General features: G+C 36.0%; 5 protein-coding genes across 5 annotated transcripts; 1 reads left to right on the top strand and 4 right to left on the bottom strand.

Moving 5' to 3' along the window:
- Window positions 1-924: 924 nt before the first annotated feature.
- On the bottom strand, window positions 925-3,247 carry LOC149391886 (uncharacterized). Its single transcript, XM_089620067.1, has 4 exons — window positions 3,217-3,247; window positions 1,987-3,124; window positions 1,590-1,853; window positions 925-1,477 (listed from the first exon to the last, which is right to left on the bottom strand). The coding sequence occupies exons 1-4, from the start codon at window positions 3,245-3,247 to the stop codon at window positions 925-927; spliced, it is 1,986 nt and encodes a 661-aa protein (XP_089476193.1).
- Window positions 3,248-4,443: 1,196 nt separating this feature from the next.
- Window positions 4,444-6,156, bottom strand: LOC149391885 (putative protein phosphatase 2C 72). The gene is made up of 5 exons (XM_089620531.1): window positions 5,847-6,156; window positions 5,494-5,760; window positions 5,287-5,401; window positions 4,963-5,186; window positions 4,444-4,870 (listed from the first exon to the last, which is right to left on the bottom strand). Exons 1-5 carry the CDS (start codon window positions 6,057-6,059, stop codon window positions 4,646-4,648), a joined length of 1,044 nt encoding a protein of 347 aa, XP_089476657.1. The 5' UTR covers window positions 6,060-6,156; the 3' UTR covers window positions 4,444-4,645.
- Window positions 6,157-11,426: 5,270 nt separating this feature from the next.
- LOC149391884 (BRISC/BRCA1-A complex protein) lies at window positions 11,427-13,736 on the bottom strand. Its single transcript, XM_089621359.1, has 3 exons — window positions 13,308-13,736; window positions 12,510-12,668; window positions 11,427-11,987 (listed from the first exon to the last, which is right to left on the bottom strand). The coding sequence occupies exons 1-3, from the start codon at window positions 13,569-13,571 to the stop codon at window positions 11,625-11,627; spliced, it is 786 nt and encodes a 261-aa protein (XP_089477485.1). The 5' UTR covers window positions 13,572-13,736; the 3' UTR covers window positions 11,427-11,624.
- A 959-nt stretch (window positions 13,737-14,695) lies between these two features.
- On the top strand, window positions 14,696-15,244 carry LOC149391883 (uncharacterized). The gene has a single exon (XM_089620066.1). It carries the CDS (start codon window positions 14,696-14,698, stop codon window positions 15,242-15,244), a length of 549 nt encoding a protein of 182 aa, XP_089476192.1.
- Window positions 15,245-15,637: 393 nt separating this feature from the next.
- On the bottom strand, window positions 15,638-16,650 carry LOC149391882 (uncharacterized). The gene is made up of 5 exons (XM_089620065.1): window positions 16,564-16,650; window positions 16,418-16,470; window positions 16,072-16,252; window positions 15,857-16,005; window positions 15,638-15,779 (listed from the first exon to the last, which is right to left on the bottom strand). The coding sequence occupies exons 1-5, from the start codon at window positions 16,648-16,650 to the stop codon at window positions 15,638-15,640; spliced, it is 612 nt and encodes a 203-aa protein (XP_089476191.1).
- Between the last annotated feature and the right edge of the window lie 3,031 nt (window positions 16,651-19,681).

Here is a 19,681-nt window from a genome sequence, read left to right as displayed (position 1 = left end):
TCCAACACATGAATAACCTGAAATGTCTGAAATCAAACACATAAACTAACTAAAAACTCTTAAATCCGTTACAAAAAATAACTTAAATGTCTGAAATTCAACACATGAATATCCTGAAATGTCTGAAATCCAACACATGAATAACCTGATTTGTCTGAAATCCAACACATAAACTAACTGAAATGTCTGAAATCCATTACAAAAAATAACTGAAATGTCTGAAATTCAACACATGAATAACTTGAAATGTCTGAAATCAAACACATAAACTAACTGAAAACTCTTAAATTCATTACAAAAAATAATTGAAATGTCTGAAATTCAATACATGAATATCCTGAAATGTCTGAAATCCAACACATGAATAACCTGAAATGTCTGAAATCAAACACATAAACTAACTGAAAACTCTGAAATCCTTTACAAAAAATAACTGAAATGTCAAAAATTCAACATATGAATAACCTGAAATGTCTGAAATCCAACACATGAATAACCTGAAATGTCTGAAATCAAACACATAAACTAACTGAAATGTCTGAAATCTATTACAAAAAATAACTGAAATGTCTGAAATCCAACACATGAATAACTAAAAACTCTGAAATCCATTATATAAAAATAACTGAAAACTCTGAAATCCATTACATAAAATAACTGAAAACTCTGAAATCCATTACATAAAATAACTGAAAACTCTGAAATTCATTACGTAAAATAACTGAAAACTCTGAAATCCATTACATAAAATAACTGAAAACTCTGAAATCCATTACATAAAATAACTGAAAACTCTGAAATTCAATACTACTGACGAAAAGTACACGACTTCCTATTATGTCCTCTACCTCCACAAATACTACATTTGCGCTGAACAACAATTACTTCACCTTGAGACGGCAAACGTTTGATCTTGCGTCTTCCTCATTTTCTCTTCTTCTTCGGCCGACCTGCGGAGTTTTTCGCAACAGGTACCTTGACCTCCATATTCAACAACTCTTCTGGAGCATTCCAATCGAGTTCAAGACCACAAGGGTACACAGCATCCATGTACGCTGCTCTCGAACTTTCTACTCGATAGAAATGGTGACATAATGAATACACATCGATGTTACGCTTTGTTGCGACACACGTTGCATGCATGCAAGGGAGACCAAGAAGTTGAAACAACCCGCATATGCATTCTTTTGTCAACATGTTTATCGTGCCATCCTCGTCTCCATCAAGTACTAAGAACTCATGTTGCGTAACGCCCGAATATTGCAAATGGCGACCCTTTTGAACTTGAAGTCGTAAGTCCTCATCAAATTTTGGACTCAGTTTGGTCTTCGCATTTCCAGATTTTTCTCTCCGCGTGAAGAACCATTCTTGAAGAGTAAATCGAATGCATTCCACCATGCTACAAATTGGGAATGTTCTAGCGTCCTTTATCCTGTTGTTGAAGCTTTCCGCATAGTTACTCGTCAATAAATTGTACCTGTTGTTAAAATATTCGAAATCACTTTGTAAATCTACAGCATATCACTGTTGTTATGCTAAGAAACAAACCAAAATCTTCGAAATTAAGTGCTATCTGCTTGTGAACTTACCTTTTTCCAGGAAAGTACGACCGAGCAAACCTTTCAATTCCAATGTCATCCAGATATTTAGCAAGGTTTGGATCTTTACGCCTTAGCTTCTCAAACTGAGCATGAAAAACAGATTTTCTCCAAGCATAACATGCGCCATACATCTCTGGGCCACAAACATCGGTTTTGAACACATGAGCAACATTCATACTTAGATGCTGGTAGTAGATCCCGTGATAACACTCTGGATACACAACCGGTATAGAATGAAGGATACTTGCGTGCCTAAAACAAAGTGTTTGAAACATAAATATTAGATCAACTAAAATATTCGAAATGTACTTTTCAGAAAACCTAAAATCTGTGAAATAACATTCCAAAATTGTCAAAACAAACTAAAATCTTCGAAATTAAGTACCTGTCTGATATGAAACAAAGATCTGGCGGGGAACCGATGGTCTCTCTCAGTTTCCGAATGAAGTAGGTCCAAGAGTGATTATTTTCGGTGTCTACAACAGCAAATTCAAGTGGAAACAATTGGTCATTTGCATCTAATGCAATCGCTGATAATATCTGCCCTCCGTACTTTGTCTTCAAGAAACTACCATCGATACATAGCATAGGTCGACATGATGCAAATCCCCGTATACAAGCTCTAGGGGCCCAAAAACAATACCAAAATCGACTATCGGAGTCAAGAACAAGGTCAGTAACCGAACTTGGATTTTTTTGTTCTAATGCATAGAAGTAAGCAGGTAACCGCTTGTATGACTCGTCAAGTGTACCCCTTATGTACCTAATTGCCGTCTCCTTGCATCTCCAAGCCTTCTCGTAACTCAAATTTATCTCATACTCCTTTCTTACATCTTCTATGATGTTCCTTGGTGTATATGATGTCGATTGAAGACTATACTTATGCTTGATAACATGTCCTATAATCCATGGTGCAGCTTGAAGTTGGCCACTAGCAGGGGCATCAATCGAACAACTATGTGCAGAAACATACACACTCACTTCGAACATATCACTGTTTGGTAGTTTATTCCCTCTCAATTTCCAAGTACAATCACCAGCTTTGCACTTGACTACCCACCGACTCCTGCTTGTTTCGAAGACCCTATACTGAAAGCTCTTTCTCATGGCAAGCATGGCAACTTTAGTTTTCAAATCAAACTTGTTATAAAAAATTTGCCCAACACATATGTCCGAAGAACTGCCAGTGGATGAAGGCGTACTTACATTTTCCTCCAAATCGGGAATTGAAACATGTGCATCCCATAATTTCGACTTCTTATGAGGCATCCCTGGTACTGGCTGTGACATGGGAATATCATTATCATTCATAATCAGATCATCCTCACAATAGAACCCTCTTGCATCAAAATCTTCCTCATCATCGCCATCCTCATCTTCCTCATCATCACCATCCTTATCTTCCTCATCACCCTCTTCATCGCATGGCGCCTGAAAATCATTCACCTCGACGCTAGTACCTAAGCATGCTACCTGAGAATTTGGGGTTGGTGAAACTGCCCTGCTTGGAGTTGTACTGAGAGCTGCATCAACAATGTTTCTTTTCACGGGGGTTACGCACAACGAAATCCTCAACTTCGAGTGACCAGAATTCTCTAAAATAATGTTGTCACACTAGCGTCCGATGCCAAAATGAGAAGAGGCATTGGTCTTCCAGCCCAAACATACGCAGCTTCAAGTTTCAAATCGTATACCGACTCATCGACACAAAAAGCTTCGTACATAGCGATTAATAGCTCCGCCCGAGATATGTCTTTCGCGAGTGCACGCAGTTCGAATCGCGATTTATTAGTATATTCCCATTTTGTACGTTTGTTCACCCAAGTACCATCAAATAAACAACATATATTAACGTTTGAACCTGTTAAGAAGTTAAAAAGTATACATTAGAAGTCAAATCTGTACAAGTTAAAAAGTTCGAAATGCAATCGAAATAACAGCTATAAAGCTCGAAATTACAGACAACAAATTCGAACTTTTTCCTTAACCCAACATGAAGAACCCAAACTCTTTTTTCAGGAAATCAAACAACTCTCTTACAAAATATCATCGAATTAGGGATCGAAACTTACCCATTTTTCTTCTCTCAACTGGTTAACTACATAGAAGGCCCAACAAATTTGAGTTTAAAGGAATTAGGGCGTGGGCATCGTAAGCTTCGAAATGCAATCGAAATAACAGCTATAAAGTTCGAAATTACAGACAACAAATTCGAACTTTTTCCTGGATCCCACATGACGAACCCAAACTCATTTTTTCAGGAAATCAAACAAATCTCTTACAAAATATCATCGAATTAGGGATCAAAACTTACCTATTTTTATTCTCTCAAGTGGTTAACTACATAGAAGAGGAATGAGCGAATGGCGGCAACGAGGAGGGCTGAACAAGAAGAGGAATGAGGGAATGGCGGCGACGAGGATGGCTAAACAAGAAGAGGAATGAGCGAATGACAGCGACGACGAGGACTGGTAGCGGTTCGGGTTTGCCGTGCGTGGGGTTTGTGGGTTTTGCTCCCTCTTTTTATTTCGAATTTGTTAAACTGATTTCACTTGGCATTTAACTCTGATGAAGTAAGAATAAACAACAGGGTATTTATGACTTTTCATCACTAAAAATGTTTGATTTTTCTAAGAGTACAAAAACATGGTTTTATTTTCAAATGATGTGTCACACAATGCTTGATTTATTAAGTTTACCATTTTTTACATGCTTTAAATTATGGCATGTCAGCGAAATAGATAATTATTAAACTTAACTCAAACGTAGGCTAGAATAAAATACTCATGTTTCAATTTTTAAAGCGAAACGTATTGCATTTACATCACAATACCGAAGAAAAACGAAAAGGTAAACTCCAACCAACTGTCAATAACTTAATGTTAATATCTGACGTGTAACGGATGTACATGTGGCATATTTCCCTCACAATTGGAACTACAATAGTAATTACGTATAAGAATATTCTCATCTGTCTGTATTAAATTTGAAAATAAAATACAAAACCACTACACACACAACATAAGCAAAAAAAGAGTTTATGATCATAAACTCTTGGACTCAGAAACGACATTATTATTTGCGTTCATCTTTTTGTGGAAGAAGAGGCAGACGACAGTGCAGTCATCGACCTTGGCGTTCGGAAAATTCCTCTTCCACGCTTTCCCGGCGGCTTCCACCACCGCCTTCGCCGCCGCCTCCTCGTTCCCCTCCGCCACCGCTTCCCACACCGCCGCCGCCACGTCATCGTTGCTCATCACGTCCCAGATCTGCGAGCCAGAAAAGTAAAAACGCCACGTCAGCAAAGCAATCAACAAAAATATTTGAATTATTAGGGATTTGAGTGAATATATTTACTGACCCCGTCTGTGGCGAGGACGAGGAACTGATCGGCGGAGGATATCCGGTGAGAGGAGAGCTCGGGATCGGCGATGACGCCGTGGTCTTTGAGAAGAAAGTCGCCGAGAGCGCGTGACATGGCAAGCCCCGGCAGATTTTCGTGCGGTAGCCACACGCGCTGAATGTGCGGCTCGTGCTTCAGCGCCAACACTCTCCCGTTGCACGCTCTTATTCTCTCTGCCTCGCCTAATATTCCATTAATCCTTCACTTATTAGCTTCCGAATATCGTATTAATTACACATATTAACAATCGAGAGAGATAGAGAGAGGTTTTGTTCTTCTTACAAGGCACGCCAGGCTTCAGATCAGTGGTCAATTGTACGGCTTTGATTTTGTTGTCCACGATCGTCCCCAAAACAGCTCTCGAATCTCCTAAATTAGCCAGGATCAGATCATCATCCTGGTTCAGATAAAAAATTAAAAAAAAAAACACACATCAGTATTGATATAAACATACAATTTCTATTAGGATAATCGATTTTCCATTTCTACCTGTCGGATTGCGACAACAGCGGTGGTTCCACTAGAATCGAAGTCCAGATTCTGTTGGAGTTTGATCTCTTTGTCCATAACTCGAAACGCGCTCGTTATCGCTTCTTTACGCTTCTCGAAATTCTCTGGAATCTTCTTTGACTTGACGTTACTCTGGTTGAGCAAGAGAATCGGTAACCTATCCTTTACCATATCGCTCGCCGAATGGCCGTTCTTTCCGTGCCCGTCGAATACTCCGAAAAAAGCTCGGCCTTTCGCTCCAAAACCCTATCACCGAAATAAAAAATAATTAGATTTTTATTTTAAATAAAAATAGAATCTTAGGTTCAGTTGTTCGGTAATGAAGAACGAACCTGGTAGAGAATAGCAGAGTCTTGGTTGATTCCTTTGCTTCCTTCGTTGGAGTAAACGGAGCCGAGACTGTGTAGAGTGATTTGATCGTCGTCGTGATCGTTTTCATGGTCGAAGAAGATAACGGCGTTTTCGTGGCCGTGGATGGACTCGGAGTTGTAGTTGTAGATTTGATTTTTGTGATCAGAAGACGAAACTGATAAGCAGATTCCCATATTATTTTTCTTATTTTGTAAATGCACTGAGATTGGATTCAGAGAGGAAGAGAGAGATAGAGATTTTTTTGTTATTTCTCTTTGTTGGCTTGCTTGGTTGGTTGGTTTGTTTGTTTCAGCTTTCGCTTCTTCTTATAAGCCTTGAGATTCAACTTATCAATAGAATATAGGAAAGTAATTGCCGCCAAATGCGCGTGTGAGAAAATATAATAATGCTTATGATGAATTGGCTCCAAGTGGATTTGAATATATTATTGAGGAAATGTCGGCATAAATACTCAATGTTTTCGGAAATATACACTTAAATATTTTTTTTTTTTTCGCGGCAAAAATACCTAATGTTATATTTCAGTTCCACCGTAAAATTAATCCGTTAAATCTAACGGAAATCCACATGAAAGCCTCAAATTAAACATGGTTTAATGTTTTTTTCATAAAAATAACTAAAAATTAATACATCATTTTAATAATAATTTTTTTTAATTATAAACGACTTCTATATTATAATTAGACATTAATAGTATTAAAACGATTTTATATTTATTTATTTATATTAATCAAGTGTGAAAATATTCTTTTTATTGAAAAATGTTTAATTGATTTTTTAATATAAAAAACATTTGTAGTAATATTATTTATTGCTTGATTATAATATCAAAGTTATTTTTAGTTAATTATTTTGTTATAAATTTTTCGATAAAAAATTATACTACATTCTGTATAATACACATTAATTCAAATTTTTGAATGGTTAGTACCATAGATAATAAAAAAATATTTTCAAACATGATCAATATAAATAAATGAATATGAAATCGTTTTAATAATACTATTAATGTCTAATTATAACATAAAATTCGTTTATAATTAAAAAAAATATTATTAAAATGATATTATTAATTTTAAGTTAATTGTATAAGAAAAAAGTTAAATCATGTTTAATTTGAGGTTTTCATGTGAATTTCGGTTAGGTTAGATTTAACAGATTTATTTAACTGTGGAATTGAAACCTAACATTAGATATTTTTGCCGCGAAAAAAAAAAAGAATAAGTATTTAAGTGTATGTTTCCGAAAACATTTGGTATTTATGTCGATATTTTCTCTATATTATAACCAATTTTTAAAAATATGTATTGGCTTATGTCCAGTGACCGGACCCAGATAGGATGTATGGGCCCCTCCAACCCAAATTTTTAGATTAAAAAAATTTGAGCGAATTTTTTTTTTTTTCAGCCTTTTTTTTTTTTTTTTTTTTGCCCTTCCTTTTTTAAATTCTGGGTCTGCACTGCTTATGTCATCCTATATTTATTTGTTTTCTTAACTTAAGTACATATTTGTGTATGTGGTGAATCGTGTGTAGCCCCAAGATTCAATTAAGGGACATGTAGAACAATATTTTTTTTGCCGACGATTTCGTACAATTGTTTAGGATTTCGGTATGGCAACTTGCACATTTCAGCAAATTTAGAAGCACTATACAATATATATATATATATATATATATATATATATATATATATATAGTATAATTCTCTGAAATTGCGGGCATAGCACTAAAAGTAATGAAAATCAGATGTACTATTTATCCATTGGTGTATGTTTCCTGGTATATTTATATTGATATTGCACCGTATTTGCTGATATGCACAGAGTTCGAAATATTATCTTGAAGCTAGGTAACGTACGGATCTTGTTATTATTAGTCCAAAAATTATTCTCAAAGTACAATGAGATAAGATGAGCGCTCTTGTATCGGAAACAGTTTTGCACGACTATAATTACTAATCTTTATTTTTTAGGCCCTTAGCTCATATATTCTATTCCGAGCTCAACCACGAGTTTTGAACCCTACAAAGCGTTGACCATTAGTGTTAGTGTGTGTGTGTGTGTGTGTGTGTGTGTGTGTGTGTGTGTGTGTGTGTGTGTGTGTGTGTGTGAGAGAGAGAGAGAGAGAGAGAGAGAGAGAGAGCCATTTGCATTGCATTTGGTCAACTCTTTTCTTGTTATGTTTGTGTTTTTTTTTTTTACCCAACTTTTTTTGTTATCTTCTTTGTGGTTGTGGACCTGTGGTATTTGGATCAATAAAAATTGGAGGAGAAATAAGTGGAAAATGAAAATTTAAGCAAATTTACGTTGGTCTTTCTTCTCACTCTCCCAACATTTCATCATACAAAATTTTGACACTCGTATTTTCTTTCAAATTTCATTTTCATTATAAAATTTGGGTCACAAACATAATCTTAAAAGGTTCTGGGTCCCTAAAAAAAATAGGGTAAAAAGACAAATGAGATACAGTAAGTCAACTTTACAAGAGAATAAAGAGATACAGATAGTAAAGAAGTGGAATATCCCAATCAAACTAATAGAAATGCAATTGAATGTCGACAATTAGAAAATATAATAATCGATGCGTGGATAAGTGGAGAAAGAGAGATCCACCTAAAAGCCACGTAATGGCGGTGGGAATGGGTATATTCATTTGAGACTATGAATAAATAAGATGACACATATTTAACAAACACTATATGTCTATGATCTGAAGTCTGAACTATGAGCATTATTGATTTGACCTTTCACACATCTACAGCTCAGTAATTGACAAAATGGGCATTGATGGTGATCATCCATTTATAAGTTGACTTTCGCAATCAATTTTTTTTCTTTTTTGATAATTCAAAACGTATAAGCCAATATTTAGAGGGGTTTGGTTATAAAATATGAAGAAAAAATCATGTCGTCGTATTCCATAGTATGTGGATGGCTGTCAAATTATATACCAAGACTAATTAGAGTTGTAAATGCGTTTTTTCAATTAACATTCATGAGACACACGTCAATGCACGAGCTCGCAATATGTATCGATCTTAGTTTTTCGAGTCACGTTTTCGTCGGTCTCGAAAAAATAGTGAAGATCTGGGACAGACCCAAAAATCACTATCTCAAGAGGGTCCTTGAGTCACATTTCCATTAACTGTGTGGAGAGATATTCCTCTTATAAAAAGAAGAACATGAGAATTGTTTACTCAAGCTTTTGGACACTTTTAGAGAGGGAATATAATTTGACTTGATTAGCCTTGGTTTGTGAGATAAAGTGTTTTTGAGAGAGTAAATATTTCTTCTCAAATTCTAAAGAAAATGGAAGTATATTATTTCTCTGTATTTTGTGTGATATTGTATGTGTGGAGTGTCATTTATTCTCTTTAGTTTTGGTCTCAAGTGTTCTTGTATGAGAAGAATCAAACGAGAGAAGTGAGAGAGAGTTTTTTTAGAGAGTTTCTCTAATTTGGAGATAGCATTTCTTGTGTTATGAATGAATGAGTTATTTATAGGAGCCAAGGGGTTTGATGGGAGGTACTTGATCAGGTGGTGGAGAAGGCCATGTGGTCTTGGCTGGGTGGTCGAGACGGCCGGGTGATCTTCTTTTTGACCGATCGAGTGGTCTTCATTTTTGGCCGACTGGATGGTCTTTATTTTTGAACGACCGAGTGATCATCTTTTTATACTGGTCGGGTGGTCATTTTCTTTGGCCAGCCGGGTGGTCTTCATTTTTGAATGACCGGGTGGTCATCTTTTTTTACTGGTCGGGTGGTCATTTTCTTTGGCCAGCCGGATAGTCTTCTTTATTGATCGGCGAGTGGTCATTTTCTATGGCCGACCGGGTGGTCATGTTTTTACCTTTGTCTTGAAGATTTATCAAGAAGTTTAGCTTGAAAACATGCTTTGAGAGTCTCTTTTGATAGACATCTTATGAGTGTTGATTCGGAGTTTGGCTCATGAACACTTGTGAACTTGATTTTGAGTCGTTGTAAGGACTTGTGAATTCGTTCCGTGGTCTTGAGATATCTTATTTAGACATGATCTCGAGTCGTTGTGTGGACTCGAGTCGTCTCGTAGACTTGAAAGAGGATTTGCCGACGTGGTCTCGAGGCATAACTCGTGGATTGTCTCGTTGACATGGTCTCGAGTCGTTTCGCGAACCTTATTTTGAAAGTTTGACTAGGAGTTCTATTTGAGCACTTTGTTTGTGGGTTTGGACCTTATGCATAAGCTTAATGTGTCGTTTTTTGCTCTCGGAGTTTATTTTTACTTTGTGAAAATAAAGGCATAACAAGAATTATATTATAAACTACATAGTTTGATTATGTTTTTTTTTTTGTCAGCATTACGTTTTTTCTTTCTTTCTAATAGTCTAATACGTGAAGTGTGATGAATTGATAGAGAAGGTTGAAGAAGAAAAACTCTTTAGCGTGAACTTGTATTGAAAATGCCACTAGGATGAACAGGGACGCTTATGTGACTTGTTTGAATATGTAAATAAATAAATAAATAATCGTAAATGAATAAAGATTTTGACTTTTTCTGAGGTGAAGAAATCTCTTGGCCCACTCTAAAGGGTATATTAGCACAGTTTAAAACTACTAATTTGCCTTGATTACATAAAGCTTTTTATTGATAGTGAAAGAAAAACTATATCAAATTGGTAATTTTCTCAACCATGACAAATTGTTACACATGGTCTCTATATTATATATGGAAAAGAGAAATTAGAAACCAAGACACGATCGAGTTATTAAATTCATGTGTGATTGTGACTACTCATGTTATTATATTTACATGATCTAATATAATTAGATGTTTAGGAGATTATTATTGGTTAAACGTGAAGCATGATTAGCCAAAAACTTCATACATAGCTAATTCAAACCAAGCATATGTACGTTATCTTTTCCTATTTGTTTGATCAAAATGACGACAATAACACGGTAATGACGATGATTCAGTGATGAATTTAGTACACCCACAATTACACACACAGTCATTCACGTAACACGTTCATGCAGTTTTGTCTAACCCACCACGGTATGGCTTTAAAATTCATGGATTGAAATACCTAACAAGCTATTACGGCCCCTTCAAAAATCGGTTTTTTTTTTCTTTGATAAATTATTTTAATCCCCTCTAAAATTAAAAAATAAAATTATTTTAGCCCCCTCTAATAAATTGTTTAGGCTCCGTCCCAGCATCTATCACTATCTATATGCATTAGTTTCTTCGATCTTTAGTACATAGTCTTAAATCATGTCTTGACTTGATTTATTGTCAACTCCAAGACTAGCCACTTCAAACATTTTGTCAACTCCGCCACTCTAATTTCTATTTACATTTGTATCAAAAATTATTTATTTTCATGCAATAAATTGGACATTCTTAATTTCAAGTTTCCTTTTACTCTTTATTTACATGTATTTTTTTTATTTTTTTTATTTTTGAGTTAGAAAATCATCTGAAATATTTGTCTGTCCCAATAAGCAATTTTGTTGCTAAATAGTCCTCCGTAAATTAAAATTGAAGGTGCGACATAACCCTTTTGTTATCGGACATTTCAAACCTTATTATATGAACACACGGAAAAAAAAAACTCACGCACACAAAGATTCACAGTTCCAACACATTTTCCTTAAACGTCTGTTTGCAAGGGATTCCCAATCATATATGCACTTGGGAAACAAAATAAAGGTCCACACCGATACATGGCAAAACAAGTAAAATATCATCACACACAATCACTGGGTCGAAATAGAAAGAGTATCGTCGGAAAGAGCTTCGGTGATCGGCGGCGGGGGAGTCTTCTTGACGAGAGGCTTGGGAATGTCGAGGCACTCTTGTGGGCAGCGCTGGTGAGGGTGAGAGAGAAGCACGCACATGTGGCGGAACAGGATTCGCTGGAGTCCTTGACCGCTCTCCAAGATGTAGCCCTCGTATTCGCTGACGAGGTCGAGGGCGTCCGTGAGCGAGTCGTACACCTCTTGAGGGCAGTTTTCGGGGCCCGGCTTGTCGTGCAAGTAAACCACGTCGAACGTGAACATCTTCTGGCTCACCGGCCACTGGTGTTGAGGCCGTGTCGAAGATCTGCAGTATATCAGAACCTTCAAAGCAAAAATAGTCAGACGCGGAGCCTTTTAAATGCGTTCATTTCGGCTCATTTTGCCCGTGACCTAATCATTTATGGCAATTTCAGTCCAGTTGCAAAAGCTATTTAATTTCGGTAGCCCTATAAACATAATAAAACTGCTGAATAGCCATTTCCGTTAATTGAAAGTAGATAGCCATGTTTTTTTTTATTAACATGAACAAATTTACACACAAAAGGGGTTCATATGGAATTCTCGATTGTCCACATGATTTACTCATTATCCGAATGGCTATCTACCTATAATTAACAAAAAGTTGGCTATTTAGCAATTCACATACTTTTAGTGGCTTACTTACTTAGAAATTTGTTAATTTTATGCATGACAATTATTTTCCAAAAATTTATATAGTTATAAAAAGAATAATATGTTAGATCGGGGATCTAAATTGTCCAAAATTAGAGTTTACTGCCGGAATAGTTCTGTGTGACTCGTTCTGGTCTTGTTTTGTTGATTGGATTGGGATTAGAGACTTACCACTCTGAGGCTTCGGTTCAGAGCTCGGGATTTCTTGGCTTCGTGGCACGCCACACGGAATAGGTTGGTGAGGTCTGCCGGGCCCGAGGACGAGGTGGCAGTGAGTCCCCGCAAGGCCTCCACTGCGGATTCGATGTCGCTGCTAAATTCTCTTCGGAGCTTCAACGCACGGAAACAGATGCGTTAGAATAATTTTTATTTTATGTATTTATCAAAGTATTGCACTGAAGCAAGCATAAAAGGTGGTCAATAGAGTGTGTCAACTCAAATTTGTAGCTCAGATATGCAATGCCATGAAACCTTGTTTGTGTCTCAAATTTTAAATGACCACCATTTTGTTGATGGAATTGCAAACTACGTTATAAGGAAACTGATTATTACGGCTTTAAGTTGCAAAGAAGCCAAAACTGATTATAAGGAAATCCATTATTACACTGCACACACTAAAAAAAACAGCTTCAACGATCCAAGTACAGAAGTCACAGAATGCAGGTAAACATAGCGTAACAAGCATTGGATACAAATGTGTTCTTATGAATTTTCCTGAGATGTTTGAATTGAATCAAATCACAGCAAATCAATAACTAGACCCAAAAAAAACCAACCAATTGGATATTCCGACACCGTTCACGAGACAGTTGATGATGAACAAAATCAATCATCCAGGAGGAGAAAATCAACGCAAATTCAGGTCTTTCAATACTACAGCAACGTAATCTAAACATTCAAGAAAATCGTTTATTTTAGAGAGCCATTGACGAATCTACGAAACCTAGAGGAATAGGGAGAGAGACAAACCCAGGAAGGGGTTTTGGCGAGAGTGGCAAAGGCGAAGCGGTGATCGGGATTGATGGTGAGCTTGGCGTTGAGGAAGAGAACGATGGCTTGCTTGACGGAGTCCAAGCGAGTGATTGGCCTGCCATTAGGGCCAGAGATCTTCATTTCGACCATGGATTGTGGGTCTATGTCTATGCAGAACAGAATGTCCTCGTTGATCAGCCGAGCTGGTCTCAGTGCGTATCTACTCGCCGCCGATCGCTCTACTCCTTCCATCCCTTCCATCTCGCCCGACGAAATCCCAATTCAATACTATTACTCTCAGTTCGCCAGTTACGGTCTCAAAGTCTGGCGTCGTTCTTTCAGACGTGAATTCGTCAATTTGGGGATTTTCAATGTTAATACGAATTCGGGCGATTTTGGGGATTTTCAAATTGTTTCATACATATATCATATGAGAAATTTCATTTTCTAGACCTCGAAGTTATGAAAATATTTCGGTTAGATTCACTAGTTCATAAATACCTAAAATTAGACTTTTATACCAATTTCGGACAAAAATACCCTTTCAATGTAATATAACAATCTTCACTTCATTGTATACTTCTTTTCATCTCTCATCCTCTCTCATTTCCTCTCGTTTCATCATATTTGAGTATCCACTTTAATCAATCCCGTCGAAATGGGTTAGTATGTTCATTCATTCATCTTTTATAGTTATGTTGATATAGTTTGTGTAGAAAAAAAGAAGTTAGTAGATTTAGGTCAAATATCCGGGAATTTAACGTTATTTCCGATGAAATCCGATAATTTAGGATGAAATTTAAGTACGATTTCCGATGAAATTTAAGTTAAAATTCGGACAGGATCCGATCGGATCTGGCAAGATCCGACCAGATCTGGCATGGTCAGGATCCGACCGGATCTGGTAGGATCCGACCGGATCTGGCAGGATCCGACCGGATCTGGCAGGATCCGACCGGATCCGACCGGATCTGGCAGGATCCGACCGGATCTGGCAGGATCCGACCGGATCTGGCAAACTGCCAGAATCCGACCGGATCTGGCAGGATCCGACCGGATCTGGCCGGATCCGACCGGATCTGGCCGGATCCGATAGTGTATGTAGAAAAAATAAAAATAAAAAAACTTTGTTTTTTTATTTAATGTATTTTATGTTATATTTGTTGCAGTTTTGTTGATGGTTAACGGCACATGGGAGAGAAATGGACACTTATACGTGTTCAAAAATGCAAGAACATTTCCGCTTGAAGTTTCGAAAGAGACGACATACACGGGGTTAGTCGACAAGGTGTACAATAGAGTCGATATAGACAGATCAAAGTATGATTACAAGTGTTTTAACCAGAACGTCGCTAATATGTAACTGTTTCTATAGGTATGATATAATGACAAGTAATAATGCAGAAAGCTTCAACAATAAGACGAGGAATGCTAGAACGTTTCCCATCACCACTTTGCTTGAGTTCATTAGATTCACACTTCAAACATGGTTTTTTAATCGAGAAGAAATTGCTAGAAAATGTGATACAAGACTGTCCCCGAAGTTTCAAGATAATCTCGAACATCTGAACGGCAAAGCACAATACGTGAATACCTACGGACTCGGGATGTTTGAATGTAATGTTAGAGACGAGAGAGGTGACTTTGATGTGCATTTGATGAATAACACATGCACTTGTGGACTACCACAACTACTTGGAATCCCGTGCGAGCATGCCATCGCATCCGCACAACACAGGAGTGTGGACATTTATTCGTTGTGCAGTCCTTTCTATTTGAAAGAGATATGGATTGAGATGTACAAGGAGTCTATATATCCTGTTGGGAATGAAGAACAGTGGAACGTTCCGGATGACATAAAAAACATGAAGGTGTTGGCACCAGTTGAAAAGAAACAAGCCGGTCGGCCGAAGAAAAGTAAACAAGGAAGGTGAAGAGTCAATCGATACCCATCTCAAGGAGAAAAAGTTGTTATCCATCGGAAATGTGGTAAATGTGGTGGTATGGGACATAATAGGAAGACATGCACATAGAGAGAGTGAAAACTTGTTTATTTTCATTAAGTTGATCATTATCTTTTTTTTAAAAAACTTATTTTGTTGAACAAATTGACGTTTAAGTTTGAGTTGAACATGTTTGTGGTTATGTTTATGTTTATGTTTATATTTTTATTTATTACTTTAAAATAATTAAATATAAATTTAATGACATGAAACTATATCATAAAATGAAACTAAAGATATCCAATATATTTAATGTCATCAAACTAGAAATATCAAAAATATTTAATGAAATAAAAATAGAGATATCCTAATAATTAATAAATATCATCGCTCTTCTAATTGGAAAAATAGATCCGTAGACCATTTCTTCCTGAACGTCTTCATGTTCTCGCTTCGTAGTGTATCAAAACTGGCGTTGACAAGGATATGCTCCATGTATTTGATTGTGAACATCCCACAATCACCACTGAAAGACAAAATCAGAAAATGTTATACACAAATAACATAACTCTTAAATAAAACTTCATAATTTTTTTTACATACCTTGTCACACATTGTGGGATGGCATCGTCAACTACCCATCCGAACGGTGGAAGTCGAATTTCCCCGCCATCTAGCTCTCGCTCCGCCTTCGGATGCTCGTTGAATAATCTCGACATTGTCATAACCTTCGATATCGCTTGACACCAATCCTACGTTAACATGAGAATGTAAGAAAATAAATATATGATTTACTATAAACTTTAAAGTTTACTAACATCCATCATCGTTCTGAAGTTGTTGGCATGTTCTCTCATCTTCACAATATCATTTTGGCAGTCCAAGACGGTTATGGTCAGCTCTTTGAGGTCGACTCGGAACGTGAACCAATGCATCTGTTTGAAGTTCACGACGAACAAAATCTCCACGGCACAATTCCACGGCAAGACTTGAGAGTTCCTGTATCCAGTCATATGATCAAACACGAGTCGTTGATCCCAGTCTACGATCTCCGCCTCATTGCCTGTTTCGTCGGCAATCTTCTTGAACTCTTGTTCTTTCGTATAACGCTCATATACATGTTGGACTCATTGGGTATCCATGATGCAGACGTCTTGACGATACCCGTCATATTGTCGTTGGCGTCTCCGTAGCATATGTATAATAGCATCAATATGCTGTCAACGTATTTGGATTAACAAATATATTTAAGTCATAATAATTAACTTTTAGATGAAAAAACATATTAAACGTAAAGTAGTTATACATACCGTGTCGTCTAGCCATTTTCCGTTCTCGAGAAGGAGCTTGAAAAAAATTTCTTCCACGCTAGCGATCTTCACATAAATCCTCGGCATAAAATGACCATCAAGTTTTCGCGTTTTACTCCACTTCACGACGGCTTCCCAATGACAAACACGCACAATCCGAGCTTGTACGCGTCCTCCGGATCTTGACATGTCTTGAACGCGTTCGTCAAGACTTCGAACTTGGCGTTTCGCACGCCGTTTAAGTGATCGGTCACGAGCCTATTACTTCTTCGCTCGTTCTGCTCCTCCGCCGTCGGACCGTCTTCCATACTGAATCCGGTGATCAACGCGTATTCGAGTTTACCGAATCTCACGCGTTTATTTCCGATACCGAAGTGAATCTCACCCCTTTTCGTGGACTCCACATTTCGAAGAAGCAGAGAGTGTAAGAGTACTGAAGAGAAATTTAACGTCGTCGCCTCGAAGAATTGAGCGAACGGAGTCTCTGCTATCCTTTGAAGTAGATCCAGAGCTGTGAATTTTTCTTTCACAAGCTTCAACATTCCCGAACCACTATACGTGATTCGACCCGGAAAATTACTCTCACATAGCAACGTCAAATTCTCCTAAAACACGAGTTGTAACAAGTTTAATCACTAATAAATTATAAATATCATTCAAAACACAACTAAAATTAAATATCATTCAAAACACAACTAAAAACACAATTACATATCATTCAAAACACAACTACAAACACAACTAAATATCATTCAAAACAATCCAACAATAAACACAACTAAAATCTGAAAAAAAAAAAAAAAATTATAACAAGTTTAATCACATAGCAACCACGTTACATTCTCCTAAAACACGAGTTATAACAAGTTTAATCACTAATAAATTTTAAAACAAAACAAATATCATTCAAAACACAACTAAAACTAAATATCATTCAAAACACAACTAAAAACACAATTACATATCATTCAAAACACAACTACAAACACAACTAAATATCATTCAAAACAATCCAACAATAAACACAACTAAAATCTGAAAAAAATAAAAAATAAAAAATTATAACAAGTTTAATCACATAGCAACCACGTTACATTCTCCTAAAACACGAGTTATAACAAGTTTAATCACTAATAAATTTTAAAACAAAACAAATATCATTCAAAACACAACTAAAATTAAATATCATTCAAAACACAACTAAATATCATTCAAAACAATCCAACAATAAACACAACTAAAATCTGAAAAAAAAAATAAAAAATTATAACAAGTTTAATCACATAGCAACCACGTTACATTCTCCTAAAACACGAGTTATAACAAGTTTAATCACTAATAAATTTTAAAACAAAACAAATATCATTCAAAACACAACTAAAATTAAATATCATTCAAAACACAACTAAATATCATTCAAAACAATCCAACAATAAACACAACTAAAATCTGAAAAAAAAAAAAAAAAAAATTATAACAAGTTTAATCACATAGCAACCACGTTACATTCTCCTAAAACACGAGTTATAACAAGTTTAATCACTAATAAATTTTAAAACAAAACAAATATCATTCAAAACACAACTAAAATTAAATATCATTCAAAACACAACTAAAAACACAATTACATATCATTCAAATTTAAACCCATCTCTCGTTAGAAAAAAAAACAAAAAAAATTCACTTTGAAGCCGACGGGATTCAATGTTATCGGAGACAGTCGGATCCCGTCGGATCCCATCGGAATCGGTCGGATTCCGACCGATTCCGATGGGATCCGACGGGATCCGACAAAATTTAAATAAAAAAAATAACTTTGAAGTCGGAGACGGTCGGATCTCATCGGATTCGGTCGGAATCCGACCGATTCCGATGGGATCCGACGGGATCCATCAGGATTTTAAAAAAAAAAAAAAAAATCCAAACATTTCCAGATTTAAAAAAAAAAAATTCACTATGAAACCACTCTAATCTTATTTCTTATCTATGCTACACTAAGAAACCATGAAAAACCATTAAAAAACATACATTTTTTGTCATTTTGAGGTAGCTATGGAGGTTGATGGAGGTCTGGGTCGGCGTCGGAGTTGGTGGTGGGCGTCGGAGGTGTCGAGGTCGGCGTCGGATTTGATGAGGATGGCATCGGATTTGGTGATTTTCGCGTCGGAATTGGTGGAGATGGAGAAAAGTTGTTTTTGTGTTGAGAGAAAGTGAGAGAAAGTGAGAAAGTGAGAATGAAGAAGATGATGTTATGAGGTTTATTTTGAATTGAGGACATTTTTGTCCAAAATTGGTACAAAAGTCCAATTTTGGATATTTTTTAATTAACGGGTCTAATTGAGATATTTTCATAACTTTTAGGTCTAGAAAATGAAATTTCTCTATTGGCTATGTTTATTTCCACTTATTAAGCTTGATTTTAGTTTTTTTTTCTAAAAGTTAAATCATATTTAAGTGTTTGATAAAATTGCTTTTTCTAAAAGCTAAAAAGTGTTTTTTTGAATATTTTAACTAAAAAACTAAAAGCTACAATTTGTAGCTTTTATACGTAGTTTTAGTTTTTGGTTTGTAATTTATCTCTCTTAACTTTTTTTTCTCTTACACTAACTTTTAATTCTAATTATCTCTATATGCTTTTATCAAATAATTTTTTTGACGTCACCAAAATTTATAATTTATTTTTTACATTCTATAGACACCCACTTTGATATATTTTTTATATAACAAAATATATCTTATTATTATTATTAATTACATTTTATATAAATAATTATCACTTATAAATATTAATATATATTTTACCAAACACTAAATCAGTTTTTGTTAACAGCTACAACTATTTTACAATAGTTTACCAAACACTCATCTGTTTTTTAAAACAACAGTTTTTTCGTACAGCTATGCCAAACACAACCATTATCATATACTAAAATAACAATAATACAAGGGTCAAGTGAGTCCTCCTACAGAGCCTATGAGATGACAAAGAAGACTTTCTCGCCCTTTTCCGTCTAGATCCTGACTCAAAATTGAAGAGGAAACTTCAGACTTCCAAGTCTCGATCGCTACAATGTAAAGTCTCGTCGTTACTATGCAAAGAGTGACATTCGTTGCCCGC

Source organism: Urtica dioica, chromosome 7, assembly GCF_054948205.1.
Source record: "Urtica dioica subsp. dioica isolate 48M chromosome 7, U.dioica_male_clone48M_v1_H2, whole genome shotgun sequence".
Taxonomy (NCBI): Eukaryota; Viridiplantae; Streptophyta; class Magnoliopsida; order Rosales; family Urticaceae; genus Urtica; species Urtica dioica.
This window is presented reverse-complemented; position numbering and strand designations above follow the sequence as displayed.